Source organism: Bos indicus, chromosome X (genome assembly GCF_029378745.1).
Source record: "Bos indicus isolate NIAB-ARS_2022 breed Sahiwal x Tharparkar chromosome X, NIAB-ARS_B.indTharparkar_mat_pri_1.0, whole genome shotgun sequence".
NCBI lineage: Eukaryota > Metazoa > Chordata > Mammalia > Artiodactyla > Bovidae > Bos > Bos indicus.
Genome location: NC_091789.1, coordinates 8657512 through 8681221, shown reverse-complemented (window position 1 = coordinate 8681221; position 23710 = coordinate 8657512). Strand labels below are relative to the sequence as shown.

Below are 23710 nucleotides of genomic sequence, written 5' to 3'. Positions count from 1 at the left end.
GGGAACCCTCATACACTGTTGGTGAGAATGCAAATTGGTGGAGTCCCTGGGTGTTCTTCGGATGCTAAAGCTGAAACTCCAGTACTTTGGCCACCTCATGCGAAGAGTTGACTCACTGGAAAAGACTCATGCTGGTAGGGATTGCAGGCAGGAGGAAAATGGGACGACAGAGGATGAGATGGCTGGATGGCATCACCGACTCGATGGACATGAGCCTGAGTGAACTCCGGGAGTTGGTGATGGACAGGGAGGCCTGGCATGCTGCGATTCATGGGGTCAGAAAGAGTCCGACACGACTGAGCGACTGAACTGAACTGTGAAAAAACAATATGGAGGTTTCTCAAAAAAAACTAAAAATAGAGCTACCATATGATCCAGCAATTCCACTTTGGAGTATATATCCAAATAAAAACAAAAACACGAATTCGAGGGATATGTGCACCCCAATGTTCAGAGCAGCATTATTTATAATTGCCAAGCTATGGAAGCAACCTGTCCATCAACAGATTAATGGATAAAGAAGATGTAGTATATATACAATGGAATACTACTCAGGCATATAAGAGAAGGAAATGTTGTTATTTGCAGCAACATGGGTACTTAAAGGGTATTATGCTAAGTGCAACAAGTCAGAGAAAGACAAATACCATATGGGGTCACATATGTAGAATCTTAAAAATACAACAAATTAGTGAATTTAAAAATTAAAAAAGCAAACAGGTATAGAAAACAAACTAGTCATCACCAATGACAAGAGGGAGGGGGAGGGGAAATAAAGGCGTAGGGAATTGAGGTACAAACTATTCTGTATAAAATACGCTACAAGGATATATTGTAAAACACAGGGAATATCCAATATTTTATAACCATAAATGGAGTAGAACATTTAGAAAAAAGACAAATCCACCTACACATTGGACCCTCACTTACCATGTACTTATCAACTTTTATTGTTACTTTCTTGGTTTTTATTGTTACTTTCTTTGTTATCTTTTATTGACTGTTTTCTTGTCCAACTAGGCAAGGGGCTGCCTGACCAGGGAGGCCAGGTGTTCTCACTTCTCCACACGGGTACCTATTGTGTTTGCTGAGTGAATGAATTCTCTGAGCCCTGAAGCAACTTGACATATAATCGAACTGCAAGAGTCGTGAAAATATAAATGTGAGAAGAAAATACCAGTAGCCATCACTGTGTAAAATCTTGGCTCTCACTTAGGTTGCAATCACTTGGAATTGTTAAAAATTAATGTCACCTGTAAACTTCTGATGGCCTTGTCTGGCCACCTCATAGAAGACGGCTTGTAACTCAGCTGCTCACGAGCCACGGCCAATGAGCCGCAACTGCTAAAGCTCCCTTTCAAAATGAGGTTTTACATGGAGTGGCAACTACTGCGGTAGAGGTAAATGAAAAAAAGTAAAGCCCACTTCATTGGATTTGTAATATAATTTCAATTCTATAGCATCAAATATAATAAACATTTAGAGCGTAATTTAAAGTATAAGATTTTTAAACTCCAGACTGGTCTGTGGATTTTACTGTCTAACATCAGAACACTAGGTAAGACTAGGCAAGAAGGTTGCTTTCAGAATTAAAGAGAAATTCTTCACTGTTTAGCACTTGTTTTCAACACACAGGGCATAGCTTCAAAAATCCCCAAAGAGCCTACAACATCATAGCTAGTGGAGAGCATCATACCTAATGCAGAACCCCACGTGACAAAGATGAAGGACACGAACCAGCTTCCTGCCATATAATCAAGCAAGACACTTTCAAATCAGTAGCTATCAAATAATATTTCACTAAAAATGGTGCTTTTGAGAAAAACTGAGGATTATTTTTATTTATATTTGGCAAGAAATGACATTAATCTTTTATAAAGTATCATTATTTTTTAAATCGTTTCCCATTTGTAAATATAATAAATGAAAATAATCTGTGGAATTATTTTTCCCCAATCCTCATTTCAAAGCTCCTCATTATCCGAAAAGTCCATTTCAGCTTTAACATCATGCTAGATGCTTCCATTACAGGGCTATGATGGTTTTTAGAAATACATTTGTAGCTCACTGAACTATATTATCTATTATATATAAGACTTAGCATATATTTAAATTATTGAAAATAAAGTACAAGGTGTGTTTTCCTTTTCTTCATGGTGTTTTCAGGAAGACATCAGGATCGTCTCTTCTTCCTAAAGAAAAACAATAACAAAATCAAGGAAAGATAAATTTACAAGCTATTAAAATTACAAGTTAACTCAAACTTATAAAATTTCCCACTTTATAAAGTTCACAAAGATAAAATCCCATGATCTAGCTCAAGCAACTAGTATTCAAAACTGTTACAGAGAGTAGAATACCGAGCCAATTTGTAAATTGGAGTTCTATTTACATTTCTTTTCAAAAAGCTAACTACTCAATTTAATTCACCACTTGAGTCTAATTGTCAGTTTATGCCTGAGCTTGGGTCCTGTCAAAAACGGAAATAACAACTCATTTCATTTTATCATAAATATTTATTGTTTCAATCAACACGTATCCTCTTACTTCAGACAAATGATTAACCCCTTTCAATAGATGTCAGCTATCACAAATCTGACAGCTGAGGACATTGGCTAGTGTTCGGTCATTAGCTTTACATATCCATTAAAATGGCTTTGCTCAAGAGATTTAACAATTTGCACTAGAGGAATAATAAAGTTGACTAACCTCCTTTCCTTTGCTACAATAAAATTTTATTAATTCAAGCGTCACAAATCCAGAAATCAGGATCGCGTGGACCAACCTAACATTAGCCTTTCCACCCTTGAAGGGAGAACACTATCTGCTAAGCAAAGGTAAAGAACAAACCCAGATGTTCTCAGAATTGTCATTTCAAATGATTTGTGTCTGAATTCGTGAAGTGAAATGGTACTTATGGAGCCACAAAACAGGCTTGGGAAAACAAGACGGGAAAAGAGAGATGAAAATGTTGTGGGCTCATAGTATTTTTTATATTTCCGCAAAGTTTTATTAAAAGTTTATAGCATGTGGAAATCCAATAGCATAGGAACAGCCTCCCCTCAGCTGGGGTGTCGGCTCCATCTACTTTCTCGTTGCATTTTTCTTTGTTGTTCAGTCGCTCAGTCTCATCCGACTCTTTGTGACCCCATGGACTGCAGCACGCCAGGCTTTCCTGTCCTTCACTATCTCTCAGAATTTGCTCAAACTCATGTCCTTTGAGTCAGTGATGCCATCCAACCACCTCATCCTCTGTTGCTCTCTTCTCTTGCTGCCCTCAATCTTTTCCAGCATCGGGGTCTTTTCCAATAAGTCGACTCTTCGCAAGAGGTGGACAAAGTACTGGAACTTCAGCATCAGTACTTCCAATGAATATTCGGGGTTGATTTCCTTTAGGATTGACTGGTTTGATCTCCTTGTTTGGATTTTTCTTACAGAACTGTATGTTTATGACTAGGGTCGACTCATAGCCCTGAGCTTCCAAAGCCCATCAAAGAAGGACAGTAAACCATACCTGTAGCACCTTGTGTACTTCTAGCTGAAGGCTTCTTCTCAACTGGATACTGCAAAGGTATTACAATACCTTGATCTGGCTTCTGAAATGCTGAAATGAGATTTTTTATTTTCCGGAAAAATCTTTTATGTACCCCCGGTGCTGTCTGGAAAATAAAAGGTCAAGCAGATTATTCATCTTCCTCGTAATTCTACAAAAAGGGCCTACAAAATGTGTAAGGGATGCTGAGAGAGGTGACATTTGTGTAATTTATTCAAATATTTGAAAACAGAAGGAAGCGGGAAAAACAACATTCTAGAAGAGCTCACTTTGGTTGGCTGAACTGCCCTGCAAGAGGAGCTAATGAGCTGTCATTTCAGTTCTCCCGAGGGTGGTATTAGTTTGTACAAGCCCCTGCTCATCACCCTGCCCTTCCCACCTGCTACCCTTCATACATCCCAAACCTCTAAGGGTATACAGGCCATTACCCACAATGAATTCACCAACGAAGAGGATGAAATTAAACAGGGTGAAAAAAACACAGATCCTATAGGTCATTAATAAAAAGCCTAAAGAACCAAGAAAAATTTTAAAAGCAAACAAAACAAGCACCCATTTTCCCTGTCATCATTCTACAATGTAAAATGCTACACAGGAAATTTAAAATTGCATTTTAAATGCAGGGCTGGCTAGTCCTCGTACTCTGACTCCACAATCTGTCCTGCCTCATCCTTAACATTCAATTTTTTCCTGCTTGGGAAACTTCCCTATCCTCCCCCAAATTGTTCTCTCCATCACCACTTCACTTGACAAGGTTTTCTCTATGACATGAAAATGAAAGACTCTCTGAGGTCACCTTTATTTATTTATCTGGTTGGTTTTGAAGGGATCATTATTTGCAGGTGACTATTAAAATGTACTCCTTTCCTGACATCAATTATCTTGTAAAGACACTACTTGAAATCAACAACAATTTCCTGCAAAAGCTTATGAGTCAAGCTTTAGGCATCAGCTCAAAACTGTCATTTTACATAAAATAAAATAATATTGCTATAAGCGATTGAACAATGACCAGGTTTTTTTGTTTTTTTTTTTTTTTAGAAAGCTGTTTTTCAGCTCTTCCATCTGGAAAATTTTTGAGGTGGAAGCTGTTCATTTGTTAGCATTTAATGAGAAAACAGGAAGGCTGGCAGACAGACTTCCGTCAACTAGACTAAATGCTGAAGGTAACACACTATCCACTGTAACTCTTGGCCATTTCCTACAGTGGGGTAGTTTTTCGTTTAAAACACTGAAAAAGTTCTCTTTATTGATAGTTTTATTTAAGTGTCCACTCAGAGGCCCACACAGCTACTCAGTAGACGTACAATACTCTCTCACTCAGCTCCACCCTTATGGTCAAAACGCCTTTCCAGAATTCTATTGAACCCTCATCCAAAAGAACATGGCCATTCTTACAGGAGTCCAAAATTCCCTGGACTCTTACAGAAGTCCTAGAGTTCCTTGGCTTCAGGATAGAATCTCCAAATGGCAAAGGCAAGCTGTAGGCACAAAATAACCTTCTTGTGTCTTCCTTAGAGTACTTTTTCATTTTCAAAGCCCTTTCCCATCTCTTGCCCCCACTATTTGACAGACTGGCTGTTCTTGGATGATTTGGTTACTCCCATTTGACAGATAAGAAAATGAAAATACAAGGAGATAATTCAGCTTGCCCAAGTCACACAGATAACCAGAGGCAGAATTGGCCCTGGATCCCAGGACCCAGTGCCTTTCCTCTCAGATTAGGACTAGACCAAACAGGTTCTACTGAGGTTAGAGTCACAGACCAGAAGAGAAACTATACACTCCCCCAGTATGGAAAGATTTCAAACCACACATTTTTTCACCTGTTCTTGTGGCTTGTAAAACCTTTTATCAACAGAAGCATCTTTTTTATGGGGATTTATATGTAGTTAACCTTGATTATCCACGCTAACAGAGAGGAATAATAGCACAGGATGTAAAAAAGCAATTGAAATTTGGCATGTAATGTTGCACTGGCAGATAAGTGACCAAATTTATAATGTTTTGCTTAGGTCAATAAGTGAAATTATTTAACGTCTACTGATCTACTGATGATCAAGCATCCAGAAAAGCCCCAAAGCACTGAAGTCAGCAGAAGGGTGTTAGTACATTTCTTACAATGTACCACAGACAATGTACATATTAGTAAACGATGGCTGACTGTCTGTAGAATTCTCTGAATTAACAATTCGGCTAAATTTTAACCTGAGTCACATGAGATAAATTAATACACTTGGCAACGATACAACCTAAAATTCTATCTAAAATGAGAAATTCACATCATATTTGTCTTTCATAATTGAGTGGATCCAGGGTTCAATTTTACTCCACTCTTTGAAACAAATCGCAGACATACCTCAATTTCTAGCACAATCCTTGCACAGAAGATGAAGTGCTACTGTCAAGATTTTTCCTGCAGGGTAGCAAACTAAAGCATTGTTCCAAAAAGCAATATAAATATCTGTTATTTACCCAATTTTGAAAATACATTTACCACAAGAATTGTACCACTGACATCTCCCATCCTGTCACTGAACTCAGCTATTGTTCAAATTTGCACATTTACCATACTGTCATCTCTGTTATCCATGGAAACATGTTTTGGATCACAGCTGGTCTTCGATATGCTCTAGAGAAATTTCTTCTAGTCAGGTGATATGAGATCTGAGAATACACACTAGTTTAATATTCACCTTAAGAAAAACGTAACTAAGAAGGCAAATTTAGTAGATAGGGAAAAATGCAATGCATTTCAAAAATAAATCGAGAGTTTGTTTTTTTTTTTTTAACTGTTTTCCTTTTGGAGAAAACATGCCAATCTTCTGCTCTCTTGGTGCAGATAATTACAATATTATTAGATAAACGGGTCAGACCAGACAATAGAATGAGAGAGCATTTGTGTTCAATAAGCCTTTTCTCTCCTAACATGATCACAAACATGTACCATTCTGCGTGTGATGTTGTACTTGAAATGGAAGAAAATGAATTAAAACAAAAGGTTAGCTAAACCCTACTAATTTAAGATCCTTTTCATACAGAATATTCTTCAGAAGCAGAAGGCTACTTCTCTAGGGAGAAGGGCTATTTCTGGTCAAATTATATACACATATATATGTATGTATCAAATGCTGCTATTCCTCATAATAAATGAAATTTCATTTCCTATTCAATCATCTCTGCAGTGATGCAGAGAATTTTTTTAAATAAACAGGTATAAACAGTTTTGATTAGAGATAGTACTGCTTTTCCTCTAATTAGTATCATGGCATTAATTATCCTGGTATAAAGCAACAACGTGTTTGAAAACTTGCCCTAATTTATCTCAGTAGTTCAAAACATTTGTAGTGTGCAGTTTGTGCTTTCTAGTTTACTGATGCATCTTTAAAGGTTTAGAGCTATTTTAATTTTTTTAAGTCTAGTCTTTAGAGTTTCTTAAATGCATAGAATGTGTTATTAATAGAGGTTGATATTAGCATTTACATTTTCAAACAGCTCATGATGAAGTGCTTTCATTATAAAGACAGACTTTTTATATAAGAGTCAGAAATCATTTGAAATCAGAAGTTTCCATTGCAGAGACCTCTATTTTGACAGCAGGGTAATATACTATCCTGGTAGGTAGAAAGAGATCCACTCTATAGGCATTTCTTGCAATGGCACAGTGACTTTCAAATTTTTCAAAGCCATCAGAATCCATTTTTCTAATGAAATCTTTCTCAGAGCCCCACTTGCTAAGCAAAATAAAGAGCTGCTCAGATTAAAGACAAATTGGGGACCCAAAGCATACCCGCACATCCTCCTCTCCTCCTATAACCCCCTGGGCAACTCCAAGGTACTAGATGGAAGGGCCTTAGGATTTTGAAGAGCGTAGCTCGAAAGCTACTATAATATTCCCTCTCTCTCTTTCTCACCTATCCTTGTCCTTTCATGTGGCTCAGCAGGGACTCCTGTCACCAAAGTAGAGCAGCCTTGATTACCCTAATACTTGGAAAATCCTATATTCTTCAAACTTTTATGATAGATAATGTGTAACACTTAACTGTATATAATCACACTGTTCAGCAACTTGGGTGAATTCCCATTGTTGAGGGCTTTGCTATTTAGGCCTGTGGCTAAGAGCTTTCCTTACACGCATTATCTCATTTAATCTTCAAAATGAGTACTATGAGTAAGCAACTATTTTTAGCCTTATTTTACAGATGAAGAAACTCGTTCAAAGAAAAGTTAAGTAACCTACCCAAGGTCAGAGACCTCTCAGAAAGGGGGTGAGGGTGGACAAGACGTGCAACCCAGATCCACCCTGACAGCAAACGCCAGGCTCTCACATTGCTGTTGAATTCATTTGGTATCACCTCAAGGGTCTTATAAGCTCTTAGAAAACAGGAGTCATGTTGTTTGATCCCCCACAGAACCACTTGCGTTAGTATTATTTAGTAAATAATTGTAGATTTGATTCTTTTATATATTTTTGATAGACTTTCTAAAATTTCACCTAGGTGCTACAACTTTAACACAATCCTTTAGCTTTGTTATCTTTCCTCCAAAGTCAGACAGACACTCAATACAATGGTGGCTGAACAGAACTGGGACCAAAAAAATTTTTTTAATGATCCATGAACAATTTTGGATTAGAGCATTAGTGATTTGATTTGGAGGAATATTTGGGGAATGTAGGATTTGACAGCTCTTTTATGAAAGCAATTGAAAAGTCAAACAGCTCCCCAATACCCCCAGAAGCAAAAATAAATAAAATAGCTATACCTCAGCACTCCAAGAACCTGTTTCTGTCTGGGACACTCGGTATGTATAAATGTAACCTTGATACCTGTGAAAGAATAAACTTTCATTACTGAAAAATTCCAAAAGAACAATGGGTGTTCTAAATTTGAGCTTTAACTATTACATATAAATATACATATACTGGGACACACATATATGGCACCAAGTCATTCGTAGAAATAAAAGCCTGGGGAATCTAACTTGCTCACACATTATATCTAGCTAGTCACAGTTTCCAGTAAGCCTTCTTTATCTTTACTTTTTTTTTTTTAATGAGGGCATTCACACTCCTAAGGATTTGTCAAGTTGAGAGACTGCTGGGACAGAAAGAAACTAGAGACCTATTGTAATTGGTAAAAATTACAAATTATTAAGCCAGCCTAGGTGTCACAGTTGGTAAAGAATCCACCTCCCAATGCAGGAGACACAAGAGATGTGGGTTCGACCCCTGGGTCAGGAAGATCCCTTAAAGTAGGAAATGGCAATCCACTCCGATATTCTTGACTGGAAAATTCCATGGACAGAGGAGCCTGATGGGCTGCAGTCCCTGGAGTCGCAAAGAGTCGGGCATGATGGAACATGCACACAATGACAAATTATTACATAGATTCAACAAAGTCTAGTTATATTACTTTTTAAGTACATATTGAGCCTTAAGGTGAAAACATTTCACTGGGCTAAGGTACTATGATGCCTACTTAAGTTAACAGTAATAATATTAATTATAAATATAATAAATGTGCTATATCCCTATGATGTTACTATTATTATGTAAATTTATAATATAGTACTAATAATAATTTGAAGGAGTCCTGCCAAAGTACTTGAAATCAGCTTGTCCTTTTAGATGGCATAAATATTTTCCCCAATTATTCAGTATGTATGCATATTATATATCTGTATAGTTGATTTCTACTACATGCCAAGAGTTTTACATGCTGTATTAGTTTGCTCAGACAATATAGCAAAATACCATAGTCTGTGTGGCTTAAACAAAAGAAATGTATTTTTCAACAGTCCTGGAGGCTAGAAATCCAAGATCAAGGTGCCAGCTACATAGGTTTTATTCTGAGGCCTCTTATCTTGCCTTGTAGGCAGCCACCTTCTTGCTGTGTGCTCACATGACCTTTTCCTTGTGTGTGTGTGTGTGTGTGTGTGTGTGTGTGTGTGTGTGTAGAAAGACATCTCTCTTCTTAAAAGGCCACCAATCCTATTGGGTTGGGGCCTCACCCTTACAACCTCATTTAACCTTAATTACATCCTAAAGGCCTATTTTCAAACATAGCCACTTTGGGGATTAAGCTTCAACATATGAATTTGAGGGGAGGGGGACATAATTCAGTTCATAGTGCTCCAACACTGGCACCCCCAGATTCACACCTTCTCTCATGTAAAATACATTCATTCCATCCCAACAGCCTCAAAAGTCTTCAATACATTCCAGGATAAACTCTACAGTCTAAATAAAGCCCAAAGTCTCATCTAAATATCATCTAATGAGGTATGACTGCTCCTGAGTCAAAATTCTTCTCCAGCTGTGAACCTGTGAAACCAGACAAGTCACATGCTTCCAAAATACAGCAAGGCAAGCATAGGACAGATATTCTCATTCCAAGAAGGAGATATCAGGAGAAAAGGGGTGACAGGTCCCCCAAATGTGCAAAATTTCATAAGGTAAATTCCATTAGATCTTAATGCTTGAGAATAATCTTTTTTGAATTGACGCTCTACCCTCCAGCCCCACTGGGTGGCACTGTCACCCCCGTGGCTCTGCAGCAGCAGCCCTGCCCACCTGGCTCTGCTGGGCACTGATCCTGCCTTTGAAATTTAGGTGAAAGTGACCTTGTCCTCCTAGGCTTATGCACTCTGGTGCTGTGGTGGGAGTGGCAGCCCTGATGATCTCTGAAACGCTTTCAAGATCATCTTTCCATTTTCTTGAAAGATAAAGCATTTTTGCAGCCAAATTGCTCTGCTGCCCTATCATGTTCCCTTTGGTCCAAACGGACAGTGTCGCTGATGCTTTGGTTCAAACTCTATTCCCAGCTTCTGCTGAGATGACTAGTTAACATCGTGGGTAATCTACTTAAGAAGCAATTGTCCAGCCATTCTCTTGGTGTTCTCTCCAGACCAAGCTTCCTCATTTTTTGCCATATGAGTGGGCTGAGAATTTTCCAAATCTTTAAATTCTGGTTTCTTTTTGCTTAACAACTCCTTTTTTGCTTCATCTTTCTCCTTTTGCATTTTATCATAAGTAGTCACGAGGAACCAAGGTATTCTTTCAACACCTTGCTTAGAGATCTCCACAGCTAAATATCCAATTTTCAGGTTCTACCTTCCACAAAATATTAGAACACAGTTCAGCCAAGATCTTTGCCATTTATAATCAGGATGGCTTTTCCTTTAGCTTCTAACAACACATTTCTCATTTTCACCTGAGACCCCACCAGAATGACCTTTAACATCCATCATTCCCCCAACACTGTGTTCACAGCAATGTAGCTTTCTAGCATGCATCTCCAAACTCCTCTAGTGTCTACCCGTGATCCAGCTCCAAAGCCACTTCCACATTTTTAGGTTTTTGTTACAACAGCACTAGACTTCTCAGTACCCAAATCTATACTAGTCTGCTTGGGCTGTCATAACAAAGTACAAGATCAAGCTGCCAGCAACATAGGTTTCATTCCAAGTCCTTTTTTCTGGCCTGCTGGACAACCACCTTCTTGCTGTGCTCTCACATGACCTTTTCTTTGTGTGCATGCATTGAGAGAGAGTGCTGTCTCTCTTCTCATAAGGCCAAGACACTATTGGATTACAGCCGCACCCTTACGATCTCATTTAACCTAAATTGCCTCCCAAAGGCCCTATCTCCAAGTACATCCACACTGGGAGTTAGAACTTCAACGTAGGAGTTTGACAAGAACACAATCCAGCCCACAGCACATGCATTATCTCTTTTGGGCCCAACAGTAATCCTATGAGCTTTATACTGTGAAATTGATTTTATAGATGAGGAAACGGAAACTTTGAAAAGTTAAGTAACCAAAGCCACACTACAAATCAAGCACCAAAGGTGGGCTTTAAATCAGAGCTCTTTGACTGTAGAGCTCTGGCTTTTGATTCCCACCCTGTAATGGATATAGATTATTTATTATATTTTAGCATATATGGTACGTGTGTGCATGCTTAATCACTCAGTCACGTCTGACTCTTTGCGACCCATGAACTGTAGCCCGCCAGGCCCCTCTGTCCATGGGATTCTTCAGGCAAGAATACTGCAGTGGGTAGCCATTCCCTTCTCCAGGGGATCTTCCCAACCCAGGGGTCAAACCTGGGTCTTCCGCATTGCAGGCAGATTCTTTATCATCTGAGCTATCAGGGAAGCCCCAGTATGTAAGGTACTGCTATTTAATTTGCCTCACAAAAACCTTTGCTTCCTAGAAAAGTACAGTAAACTTTATGCTGAATCATTTCAAATTATGAATCTGAATATTCACAGTTTTATTTCAGACATTTTCTGATTGCTATTCTTTGGCACAAGTTTGGGTCAAAATATATCTTTGATTAGAATACGTGTTAAACTCTGGTAAAAGTAAATGTGTTTAAATCTAAAAGAACCTAAAGAATCTAAAGTATCTCAAACAGGGTCACCCTTGACTAATTGACCTCACTTACCATTAATCCCTTAAAGAACTAAAAGTCTTTAAATATGTGGATTAAATTACTGTATTTTTAATCAATATCCAAGAGTACTATTACCTAAGGGATAAAAAAAATTAGGTCTAAAACACTTTAGTCAGGTTCATTCGATTTGTGAAATCCAAAAAAGGGTCAATTTAATTTGCTGCTGCGATTACAGGAAATGTTTCATTTTTGTTATAAAGATATGCCAGAATATTTACATCATATATAAAATAGCTTGATAAATGCATATAATATACTATTTAGCACATATAATATGCTAAATAAATATAAAATATTACATTGTAAAGCCTTTTGCTTTTTTAAGCAATTGAAATGTACCTCAAAATCCACTGATTTCAGTAAGTACTCTACAGGGAACAAGTCAAGCACTTCGATTTCCATTTTTCACTATGAGAACTCCAAACATAAAGCTTTAAGTGGTTTTCTTAAAGTTACACAGCAGGGAATTCCCTGGCAGTCCAGTGACTAGGACTTAGTGCTTTCACTGCAGGGGCCTGGATTCAATCCCTGGTTGGGGAACTAAGATCCCACATGCCACCAGAAAAAGAAAAAAAAAAAAAAAGGAAAATGGAGGTAGGAGCAGGGAAATAGCATAGGCCTTTATTTAGTTTCTTTTTCCCTATGGAAAGCGATTAATGGCAATAATTCAGTATCATTAAAGGTATTCTGGAAATTATTTAAAATCTCAGCAACGATGCAAGCAAAATCATAGGCAACTGGTTTTCTACTTTCTCAAACAATGGGTTTCTAAAAGATACAATGAATCTATCTCTCTACTATCATTCAGCCTCATTTAGTCAAAATAAATGAGTCTGTTTTGAAAATTGTTTCCTAACGAATCTGATCTTATCGCACTTTCAGTTAAGAAGCAGGAACCTGAGTACCACTTCAAAAGTCCTTACCTCTTCAGTCTTGAACAACCTGATGTTAGTGGCACATAAAACTCCTTGTGATCAACCCATCCAACTTTAACAGTCTCCTACGCCCCAGCTCCTTCGATTTCTGAATGAGCAAAATTGTCTCCCCACTCAAACAAGCCAGCATTTCATCTCTTCCACTTCCAAGTTGCTGGAGTAATTGACCAAAGATCTCCTGTAGCCAGCTCTCGTGGATATACTCTCATCACTGATGGAAGAGATTTAAAACAGTGCAATTCAAATTATATTCCCAGGGTATTAGCAGAGCATCACCTGGGACCTTGCTAGAAATGTAGAATCTCGTGCCCACTCCAGAATTGCTGAGTCAGAATCTGAACTTTTAACAAGGTTTCCAGATGATTTGTAGGCACATAGAAGTTACAGAAGGATTGATTAAAAATGCATGGAAAATGCTCACACCTCATTGGCTTCTTTCACTCAACCTGGGCGCATCTGTGCCGCCACCCCTATAGTCAGTCTATGTTTTCAGAAAGAAATTTTATTTAAATATAAGCTGAAGCTTTTTCAAGGGTTTCAGTCTTCATAAAACAGTGTTTCTAAACTTCTTACTCTTTCTTCCCCAACAAAATTTCAGTTTTGTTTTCTGTAGCTTGTATTAAGAAATAGTAATCTTATAATATAAAAGTAAACTAAAATATGGATTATCTCTTTTCCAAACTACTCATGCTCTCTCCCCATCCACTGAAAAATCACTGTTTTAGGGAATAAATTGGCAAGTTATAACAAGGGCTATAAAACTGCGTATTTTTGACCTAATGACCTTCCTTATCTTCATCCGCTCTAAGGAATGAAATGGAAAAAGCAATTTGACCAAGATTTTCATACGAGTTCTACTTTAATAGTGAAAAAATGGAATTAACCTAAGGAATGTAACTCAAAATAAAGAAATGGCAGCAGAAAGAATGGTTCAAAACTAAACCAAAGTTCAAAGATATTAAAGAGCTATACTTTTTTAAAAAAATTTAAGCACATGGACCATGTCAATATAAAATGATAGTATGTGAAAAAAGTGGACACAAGGAGAAAGAGATGCCACTCTAATTACTGTTCAAAACTATCCTTGTATGTATATAAATGTAAATTTAAATTAACATAAATACATCTTTGTATATTATTTTTCCTTTTTTTCTTTTTTGGCCATGCCATGGCATTCAGGCTCTTACTTCTCTAACCAGGGATCAAACCTATACTCCGTGCAATGGGAGTCTTAACTAGTGGACCACCAGGGAGGTCTGTTAATTTTCCTTATAATGTTATACAACTGACTAATAACATTTTTTTTAATAAACAGAAGTGAAATTGCAATTTGAAGCTTTAAAAATCTAACCTAAACAAATCACAAATTAGAAAAATATTGTTCATTTAAAAAAACTGAAATTCCAATATTTGGCCACCTGATGCAAAGAACTAACTCATTGGAAAAGAACCTGATGCTGGGAAAGATTGAAAGCAGGAGGAGAGGGGGACGACAGAGAATGAGATGGTTGGATGGCATCACCGACCCAATGGACATGAGTTTGAGCAGGCTCCAGGAGTTGGTGATGGACAGGGAAGCCTGATGTGCTACAGTTCATGGGGTCGCAAATAGTCGGACATGACTGAGTGACTGAACTGAACTGACTGACATCCCTTTAGGATTATTTTTCCTCTGACTATTAATATAGACAAACCAAGAATGTAGTAGTGTAATCTTTGGTGGGGGGCAAGCTGTGATACATGTGGGATCTTAGCTCCCCAACCAGGGATCAAACCTGTGCCCCCTTCATTGGGAGCATAGAGTCTTAACCACTGGACAGCCAGGGAAGCCCCGAATATACTGTAATTTTAACTTCCTTCCTCCATCAAACTGTTAGTCACACTTGTTGATAAGCCTGGAATTTTAAATTTATCATGAGAAAAAAATCTAGAAAATTAATAATTGGTATAAAGCAATTTTGTTGCTGTTGCCATTGACTAATTTTCTTGAAAAATTAATTTCTTAAAAAAACAAATATTTTGCATTTCAATGACTACAAAGCATGTGTTGATTCTAATATTAAAATGTGCCTTTATCTTTTCAAAAGCTGTCCCCAATTCTTGAAAAATGTTCTGGTTAGAAACAGACAAGAAGAAAGCAACCCGACTTATTTCTTATTCTCTCAAAAGGTCAGCATTGGGGACAGATCTTGCTTTAAAATTGATGAAACCACATCAATTCCTTCTTTATACCACTTCAAGGGCTACACAAAAGAAAAAGTTTAGCTACACCTGACTTCATGACACCACAAATAAAGCAAGCTAGTGCCCAGGCTGCCTATGTCTATACAAACAAATGTTATGTGCAAAATTCAAGGCATAATTATAATGTGACAGATTTTTTAACAACTATTTCAGAGCTTTTATACCCAGAGGAATGGTGTCCTATACAAAGCCATCATTACTGAGAGTGTTCTCTGATTCAAGAGGTTTTCCAGTTTCGTATGCCCCAATCTTCTTTCTTTCAGAGTGAATTTGAATTTTCAGAACCATCGAAAGTCATTCAGCTTCAAGTTTGATGGTAAAACTCTGTAAAACCAACTTCAATGAGTCATGACAATGAATATAATCTCTTCTTCCCTTGAAGTGCCACAGAACATTTTATTTCTGTACTCATACAATGGTCTAACTTTATCTCACAATTATTTATAGATTTTTTTATTTATATTAATGAACACCTACTACATATTAACTTTGTAAATGTTAACTCATGCAAGAATTCTCATAACCACTCCATGAGGTGACTAGTATTATTGTCACCGTTCCCCTTTCCACAGATAGGAAACCTGAGCCATGGATAATTTAAGTAAATTGCTCAAGGTAAAATAGCCAGGTAAGGGCCACAGTTGGGATGCACACCCAGAGGGTTTGACTGTAAGACATGGGCTCTTAACCATTTTTCTATGCTGTCTCTCTCTTACATAAGAGGGACTGAACAAACTGATCTTTAGGCGAATCCTAAAGCCAGGACTTGCCTGGCGGTCCAGTGGTTAAGACTTCTCCTTCCAGTGCAGAGGGTGGGGGTCAATCCCTGGTAGAGGAGCTAAGATCCCACATGCCTCATGGCCAAAAAAAAAAACATAAAACGGAAGCCATATTGTAACAAATTCAATAAAGACTTTTAAAATGGTCCACATAAAAAAGAATCTTTAAAAAAGCATAGTTCTCAAAAAGGGAAGGCGTCTGCTTGGCCTTATGACTGGAAAGAAAGAGCAAAGGAAGAGGCTAAAGCATAGAGACCAGATGGGGAGAGCCCCAAAGAGTCAATCTAGGCTTCCCTTTTGCTTTAAGCTAATGACATCTTTAGACTAATCTTACACCTTAATTTTACATTGTCAACCAGAGTCAGCACTTGATGTATTGCCTTGTGAATTGTCCTTTTGGTGGTCTGTGTATTGCAAATTTAATCCTATGCCGTTAATGGATTGTGCTCAGATAATTCAAAATAATTCTAGTGGCCTAAATTATCATGAAGATAAATGTGGCACCAACACACATAGCCAGTTGTATTCAAAAACGAACTCATTAAGTTTTATAATTTCTCATTCTTCTGTTCCCTTAAATACAACCGAGAAGCTGGAGTTTTCTTTTGTCACTGTTACTTCCCCCATTTCTCCAGTTCAGTTGTTTGACAGGCACTTTATTCCCAGTCATCCTTTAAATCTTAAAGGACAAAAAGATAATTATCCTTTCATCTAAAGACACATATGTCAAATGACTTCATTATGTGTCCCTTTATATATATATTTATTATATATAAAAAATATAATAGCATTTCTTCTTCCCAATTTTTCATCAGATAAAAGTAGCAAATTCAGATATGTACAGAAAGATGTACAGAAATTAACTATTTATTCGAACTAATTATTTTAAATATTTTAAATTGGTTTTTCTTTTATTACCATCAAACTATCCCAGTGGGCATTTAGGACTTTCCCAATGGTTGTCTATATTGAGGGTGAAAAAGAAATGCGAGGGCTCAAATGTACCTTAGTGAAAAGAAACTTGATATACCTTGAAAACCAAAAAGAATAAAATTAAATTGAATTTAAACTATTTGCATGGATATGAACATTTAGTATACTGGATAAATACAGAAAAAATACATAAAGTCAGCAGATTTTCTGTTGCAAAAGAAAATACGGTGGGAAAATTTTCCATTTATGATAGAAAAAAAAAATAGACACATACATGCATGCTCACAGTAACTAGAAATAAACCTAAAAAAATATGCAAGACCAATGGGAAGAAAGCTATAAAACTCTATTGATGAATATAAATGAAAAAATTAATAAATGGAGAGACAGATCAGGTTTTTGGATGGAAAAACTAAATTCTTTAAAGATGACAATCCCTCCTTAACTTATGAATGAGTTTAACATAACCTCAGTGGGATTTTTTTTAATTTAACAAAATTATTCTAGATTTCATCTTGAAGAACCAACAGATAAGAATAGCAAATAATTTTTAATATATTCAAATATTATCATACTACAGAGCTAGTATTACAAGAATAAACCAATTGATCCAAATAGATAACTGCAAAATAGTAACTGTTATATGTAAGAATTTAACATATGATAAACTAGGCTAATAAATCAATCAGGAATGGAAGTTCTATTTATAAATCATTCACTATTTTGAAACAAAATCAATTAGATCCTTTCTCCACATCAAAATAAAACTCCAAATGGAATTAAAGAGTTAAACATAAACTAACCAAATCATAAATTTAAAGCAAAAATTGAAGTGAAGTTATAGGATATCTCTGCAAGTCAAAGAACTTTCTATGTTGGGAAGCAAAGGGAGAAATCAAACACAAGGAAAATGAATGATGGACTTTATTAAAAATGTTAATTTTTGTGTGTCAAAGAAAAGTGATGGCAAACACCAAACTGAGAAAAGATACATCAGATCAAGGATTCGAATATAAAAACTCATACTGTATTCAGAAAAATAGTAAGATCCAAATGGTTAAATGGACAAAATACACACCAAAGAGTCAATTCATGAGCAAGGAAATACAACAGTTTACCAACCACACAGATACTTGATCACTAGTTAAAGAAATATGAAATAAAGAATGAGACATCAAATTTCAAGAATTTTTTTAACAAGAATACTCATTTCTAGGGAGCATGCAGTGAGACAGACACTTTCATGCAGTACTGGTAAGCATATATATAAACTGGGATAACCACTTGGGAAAAAATATTTGGTGATCATGTGTACATCAAGAATCTTAAACTATTCATGTTTTCTGATTTAAAAATAACACATCTTGAAATTTGTTATAAGGAAGTAAGCGTAAATATGAGGAAATCTTTAGGGATTGAAATATGAATCATGACAAACTTCATAATAGCCAAAAAAGAATGGAATGATTCATATATCTAAAAATAGATGACTGGTTAAGGAAAACATAGTTGGGTTGGTTGGACTACCATGAAACTATTAAAAATAATGTTTTAAAATCACTTGTAAGAACATTATATACAAACGTGCCTTTTTCAAGTTAGGTGGAAAACACAGCAGAATATAGTATTAGAAAAGCACATGCGTTTATAAAGCAATTGTTTTATTAAAATATAGAAGAAAAACCACTTAATTTTCAACAATAATTGTCTTTAAGTTATAAAACTATAGATTATTTTCTCTCATTTCTATTATCTACATCTTAAAAAATTTCTATAATGTGAATAGGTGCTTAGGAATTATTTTTAATAGACTTATTATACCAAAATCTGGATTTATTTATTGAAAATAATTGGAAGAAAAACTTCTTGCTTTAAATGACGATGAGCAATCCTATCAATGGAAGATCTCTTTAATACCTTTTGACATTCAGTTTTCCAAAATGAACAGAGGAAAAGGCCATGATCAGGGGTTCAGAACTGGGGAAAGGAGCAAATCTAGTGAGAAAGTATAGTATAAAGTATAGCTCAGCTTCCCTGGTGGCTCCGACAGTAAAGAATCCACCTGTAGTGCAGAAGACCCAGGTTCGATCCCTGGGTCAGGAAGATCCCCTGGAGAAGGGAATGGCTACCCACTCCAATATCCTTGCCTGGAAAATTCCATGGACAGAGGAGCCTGGCGGGCTACAGAGGGTGGCCACAAAGAGTCGGACACAACTGAGCAACTAAGCCACCTTACCACCACTTGAAAGGCACATGCAGTGTGTTATTTCTGCAATAAAAGTACAGAAACTAAAGCTCAACCAAACCTTCTTGGACAATGAAAACAAACAAAAGACAGAATGAGAAACTATTTTGCGTGAACACTGCAATAAATGCATGTTTGTTAGCTATACTTTGTTGTTCATTTATATATGACACCATTGACATTGTCATTTCTACTGTATATCATAATTATACGTGTTTTGGTTTAAAATGAGTATATGGTTTATTTCAAAATAAATTTGATTTTGTTACTACGGTGTAGTACTAAAAAAGAGGAAATGAAATGTTGACGTTTATCAGGAGGGATCCTTGGCTCAAAAAAAAAGCTGAGAAACTGTCATAAAAGGCAATGTATCATTGTGTCTTCCCTCTGCAGCAGTCTGGCCATCATCCTCTAGGACTTGGAGGCCCAGTATGCCCACTGAAAGATATGTTAGGGGGACTCCCAATTTGCTGACTATTTTCCACTACTTCATTAAAAGGTTTGCATGGAGAACCTAGAGTCATAAAAACTGATTTTAGGCAAGATTCACTTTGGGCAAAAAACTTAATCTGAGAATTTCCCATCTGCCTAAGTTAATTCCTTATGTGGTCCTGGCCCATATGAGTAATAGGCTAAGATTATCCTTCTCTCTTGCATCTTTTACCAACTATAATCTTCTGCAGAAAATAGAGCACACATTACTATTCTTGTTTTAGAAATATGAAAACCAAGACCTACAGAAGTTGAGTGACGTCCCAGAGGCCACAGCCTGGCCTCCTGATATCAGCCCAAAAGCCTATTGCCATAAAGAATTTGCCTTGACAGTTCATTCATTAATTCAAAAACATTTATTGAGTGCCTATTGCATGCCTTATGATACCTGTTGCACGCCAGGCTGTGTTCCTGGTGTGGGAGATGGTGTCTCTGCCCCAGAGAGATTACATTCTAGCAGGAGAGCCCAGCAAGACAAAAGTAGACAAGCAAACGTCAGACAGCTGAAAGCTCCCAGAAGAAAAATAAAGTGGCGGATTATAACTGGGACAGGGAGAAGGTACTTATTTTAGAGGCTAGTCAAGGAAGTCCTCTCTAAGAGAAGAGGGAGAAGGAACAGTTAAGTGTGAAGATCCTAAGCAAGGAGCAGCTTGGCAAGCTCGAGAAACAACAAAGAGGCCAGTGCATCTGAAGTCTTAGGAACATCCTGCCACACACTTGTCCCCAGCTCTTCCTTCCCTTCCCAGGCTTTTTGTACCTTAATTTTTACCTCTAGGTTGAGGGTCCCATTACCTCCTTTGGTGAGCTTTCCTAAAGAAGCTCCTCTCACCAGTCCACTCACTCCTCCACCTTCTATTGATAAGAAAAGAGCCTAGGAATACGAGTTGGCTTTCACTGACCTACCCCAGTTTTCACTTTGGAAAAACAATAATATAAGGAAAACCTAAAATCTGAGCCCAAGGGATTCACTAGCTTGCACATATTTCCCTTGAAGCTTTTATAACAAACGTATTTAGCTTGGCCTGAGAGTTGCCACAAATATGCCTTGCCCATTTAAAAAAATACAATAAACAATGAAAATCCTCTAACACCAGGCTCAATACAATCTCTCATCAATGACCCAGAAGGAACTTCAAAATCTTGCCATGTATCATCAGACACCAAAATTACAACCAAGCATGTTCCCTCATTTTGTTTCTGTCTAGAAGCTACTGTACAGGGCTGCTGCTTTCATGAGTGTTTTTACCCTGCTAACAAAGAGTGATTGAGCTAGGGACTTCCTTAGAAACGCCCCGTGAGTACTTAAAGATATTGACTGAAATATATATATATATTATATATATATATTATAATAAAAAGTACTGAGAGTGAAAAAATAATAATAACAACAACAGCTTACTTTTACTGAACACTTAGTATGCATCAGGTCCAGTGCTAAATTTTCTATGTGCATTACAGCATTTAATGCTCAGTCCTATGAGGCAGGTAGTAATATTACATTTTTTGGACAAGAAAACTGAGGGACTGCGAGGTTAACTTGCCAAAGCCAGCATCAGACTAGCACAAGATTAGGTCTCAGCTCTGCCTGACCCTGGAGCCCTGGAGCAAAGATGAAGGTGCATCTGATTCAAAATGGGGCTTTAGACCAAGAGATGCTTAGGTAAAGGGCAAAGCTGAATCATACCGGGTGTTTTCCCTCCATGTCCTTTACGACTATTGTCTCTCCTAGCGCTTATCACGGAAAGGCCCTATTTCTGAAACCCCACCCCACCCCCCTCCAACTCCTGTAAAGAAAGCTAATTAAGCAAATCCAGAGAGGTGGTTTTATTCTGAAACGTCCCTCTCTCCCGCATCCTGACCTAACTGGTATTGCTGTCTTAAAGGATTCCGTTTCTTAGTCTTTTTCCTCTCTTGAATTTGAAATCTTCCTTTGGGAAGATACCTCCAAAGCCATTGCCAGAGAGCTGGAGAGAGAGGCCTCTCCTCTGAGGAGCTGGCAGCCCTAAATCTGGCCATTCCCTCATCCCAGGCCTCCACCTTGCTAGCCTCTACCAGAGGTCCAATCTGAAGCCAGGAGCCTGAGTCCTTTTGGCAGCAAAGGCATATTCTAGGCTCCTTTTCCTCCACTGCAAAGAGCGTTCCTACAGCCGCCCACAAAGGCACTGGAGAGGACCCTCTGAAGAGCAGGAAGCCCAGGCGAGACACCCCCAGTGAGGGACGTGAGCCGAGCGGCGGGCAGTGGGGGCTCCAGGTCCCCGTCATGTACTCACAGCACACACAGACAGTACACGCCCGGGACACTCTCGCTGTCCCTCAGCAGGTAGCTGCCGTCCAGGCCCGTGGCGAGCAGGAGCTTCTCCCCCGTCTCCCGGCTGATCTTGCCGTGATACACAGCCACCGCGTCCATGGCCAGGGGACAGTCGCAGGGAAAGGCCGCTGTTGCTGCTGCCGCCGCAAGCAGACACGACTCAGCCACCTGCCTCCCTGTTCAGCCAGATGTTCAAAAAAGAGAAAGGAGCGCCCCAACAACAGGATGTTGTCTACCTGCCTCACAGCCTCCTTCTCGCACTTCAGTGAAAACCAGGTCAGCAGTTTAGCAGCTTGGCTACTGCCCTAGGGTTCGATTCCCCCCTCCCCTCTCTGCTCCGCCCCCGCCACGCAGGGTTGGGGTGGATGGACGGACAGAGAGGGGAGGACTATTGGAAGAAGGTCCTTGCAGGATGTGGCCTGTGCTCCCAAATGCACGCAGACACGAATGCCTGGTAATGTTTCTGTCCTTGCAGTTTTCCCAGGAAGGCCACCCTGACTTAGCTTAAATAGTCCCCAATGGGGTTAATGAGACAGGCGAGCTGTGTTGATCTTCATGTGGGGCAGAAACATACTGACAGAGAATGAAAGGCCCAAAAGCTCTGAGACCAAAACACAGAAGTCATCAGTATTGTCAGTGGGTGATCCCCACTGAGCACAGGCGGGAGGCTCCTAGGGAATCAGGCAGGAAGTGAACAGCGCACTTGAGATCCACTGCCTCACCTACCCAAGCCCTCCCCTTCTCTTTGATTCCTCCTAATCATCTCCAGCAGTCTTGATCCTGAACAAATCAAACATTTCCAGCCTTCTTGTCCAAGATCCCAAAGTGCTGGTTGAGGTATAAAAATCAGTCTGTGTCCAAAGATGTTCCAGATGTATCTATTTGATGGGCTTTCGATGAGAGAATAAATCATTTCATTGGTGCTTTGCCTTTATGTGGACTTGTCTGTGCCTTTTGACATGCAGGGCCTACCTTTTAGCATCTGGGACATCAAACTTGTTTTAAGTCCATTGTGAGTGTTGATAATTGTGTTGTATCTTTTATCGTCTGTAGTTAATAGAGAATATGGTTTTTGTTCAATTGATGCTAAACTATCAAATTTTTTAGAACCTTTCAATCTTTATTTCCTTCTGTCTTGTATTTCAAGATGTGCTGCTAAGGAATATTTCACCCAAACTTCCTCATTTTTCACTAGAACGAGAGCTTGTTTAATGTTTGAAGCTGAACGCTCTTCTACATTTTTTCTTTTGAGTGTGTAAAATACTTTTCTCTTTCTTTTTAGATTGTTTTTGATGTAGACCATTTTTAGTCTTTATGGAATTTTTTATAATATTGCTTCTGTTTTATGCTTTGGTTTTTTGGCTGCAAAGCATCTGGGATCTTAGCTCCCCATGCATGTATGCTAAGTCACTTCAGTTGTGTTCAATTCTTTGCAACCCTGCGGACTGTAGCCCACCAGGCTCCTCTGTCCATGGGATTCTCCAGGCAAGAACAGTGGAGAAGGTTGCCATGCTCTCCTCCAGGGGGTCTTCATCAAACCCACACCCCCTACATCGGAAGGTGAAATCTTAAACCACTGGACCACCAGGGAAGTCCCTGTAAAATGCTTTTTAAAATTGAAATTTAAGTAGCTGAAATTATGTTGTCTGTTGTGTCTCTTCAACAATGTCACACCTAGTTCCTTGAGAGCCTGGCCATCTGGGACCCCAATAGGGAGAAATTTTTAAATCCTCACCAGTCCTACCGATGGATCAGATG

At 38.2% G+C, this 23710-nt stretch overlaps 1 protein-coding gene across 1 annotated transcript; it reads right to left on the bottom strand.

Moving 5' to 3' along the window:
- Positions 1–832: 832 nt before the first annotated feature.
- Positions 833–22224, bottom strand: SH2D1A (SH2 domain containing 1A). Its single transcript, XM_070784170.1, has 4 exons — positions 21915–22224; positions 8318–8381; positions 3515–3659; positions 833–2192 (listed from the first exon to the last, which is right to left on the bottom strand). The coding sequence occupies exons 1-4, from the start codon at positions 22049–22051 to the stop codon at positions 2152–2154; spliced, it is 387 nt and encodes a 128-aa protein (XP_070640271.1). The 5' UTR covers positions 22052–22224; the 3' UTR covers positions 833–2151.
- Between the last annotated feature and the right edge of the window lie 1486 nt (positions 22225–23710).

Bases quoted from the DNA above. Each gene is read 5' to 3' on its own strand.
- SH2D1A (XM_070784170.1), bottom strand. From the start codon at position 22,051: ATGGACGCGGTGGCTGTGTATCACGGCAAGATCAGCCGGGAGACGGGG. The intron at 3,660-8,317 runs GTATAGCTATTT...TTTATTTTCCAG, and splicing joins CAGGTTCTTGGAGTGCTGAG to ACAGCACCGGGGGTACATAA. The intron at 2,193-3,514 runs GTATGGTTTACT...GTTTTTCTTTAG, and splicing joins AAGTACACAAGGTGCTACAG to GAAGAAGAGACGATCCTGAT.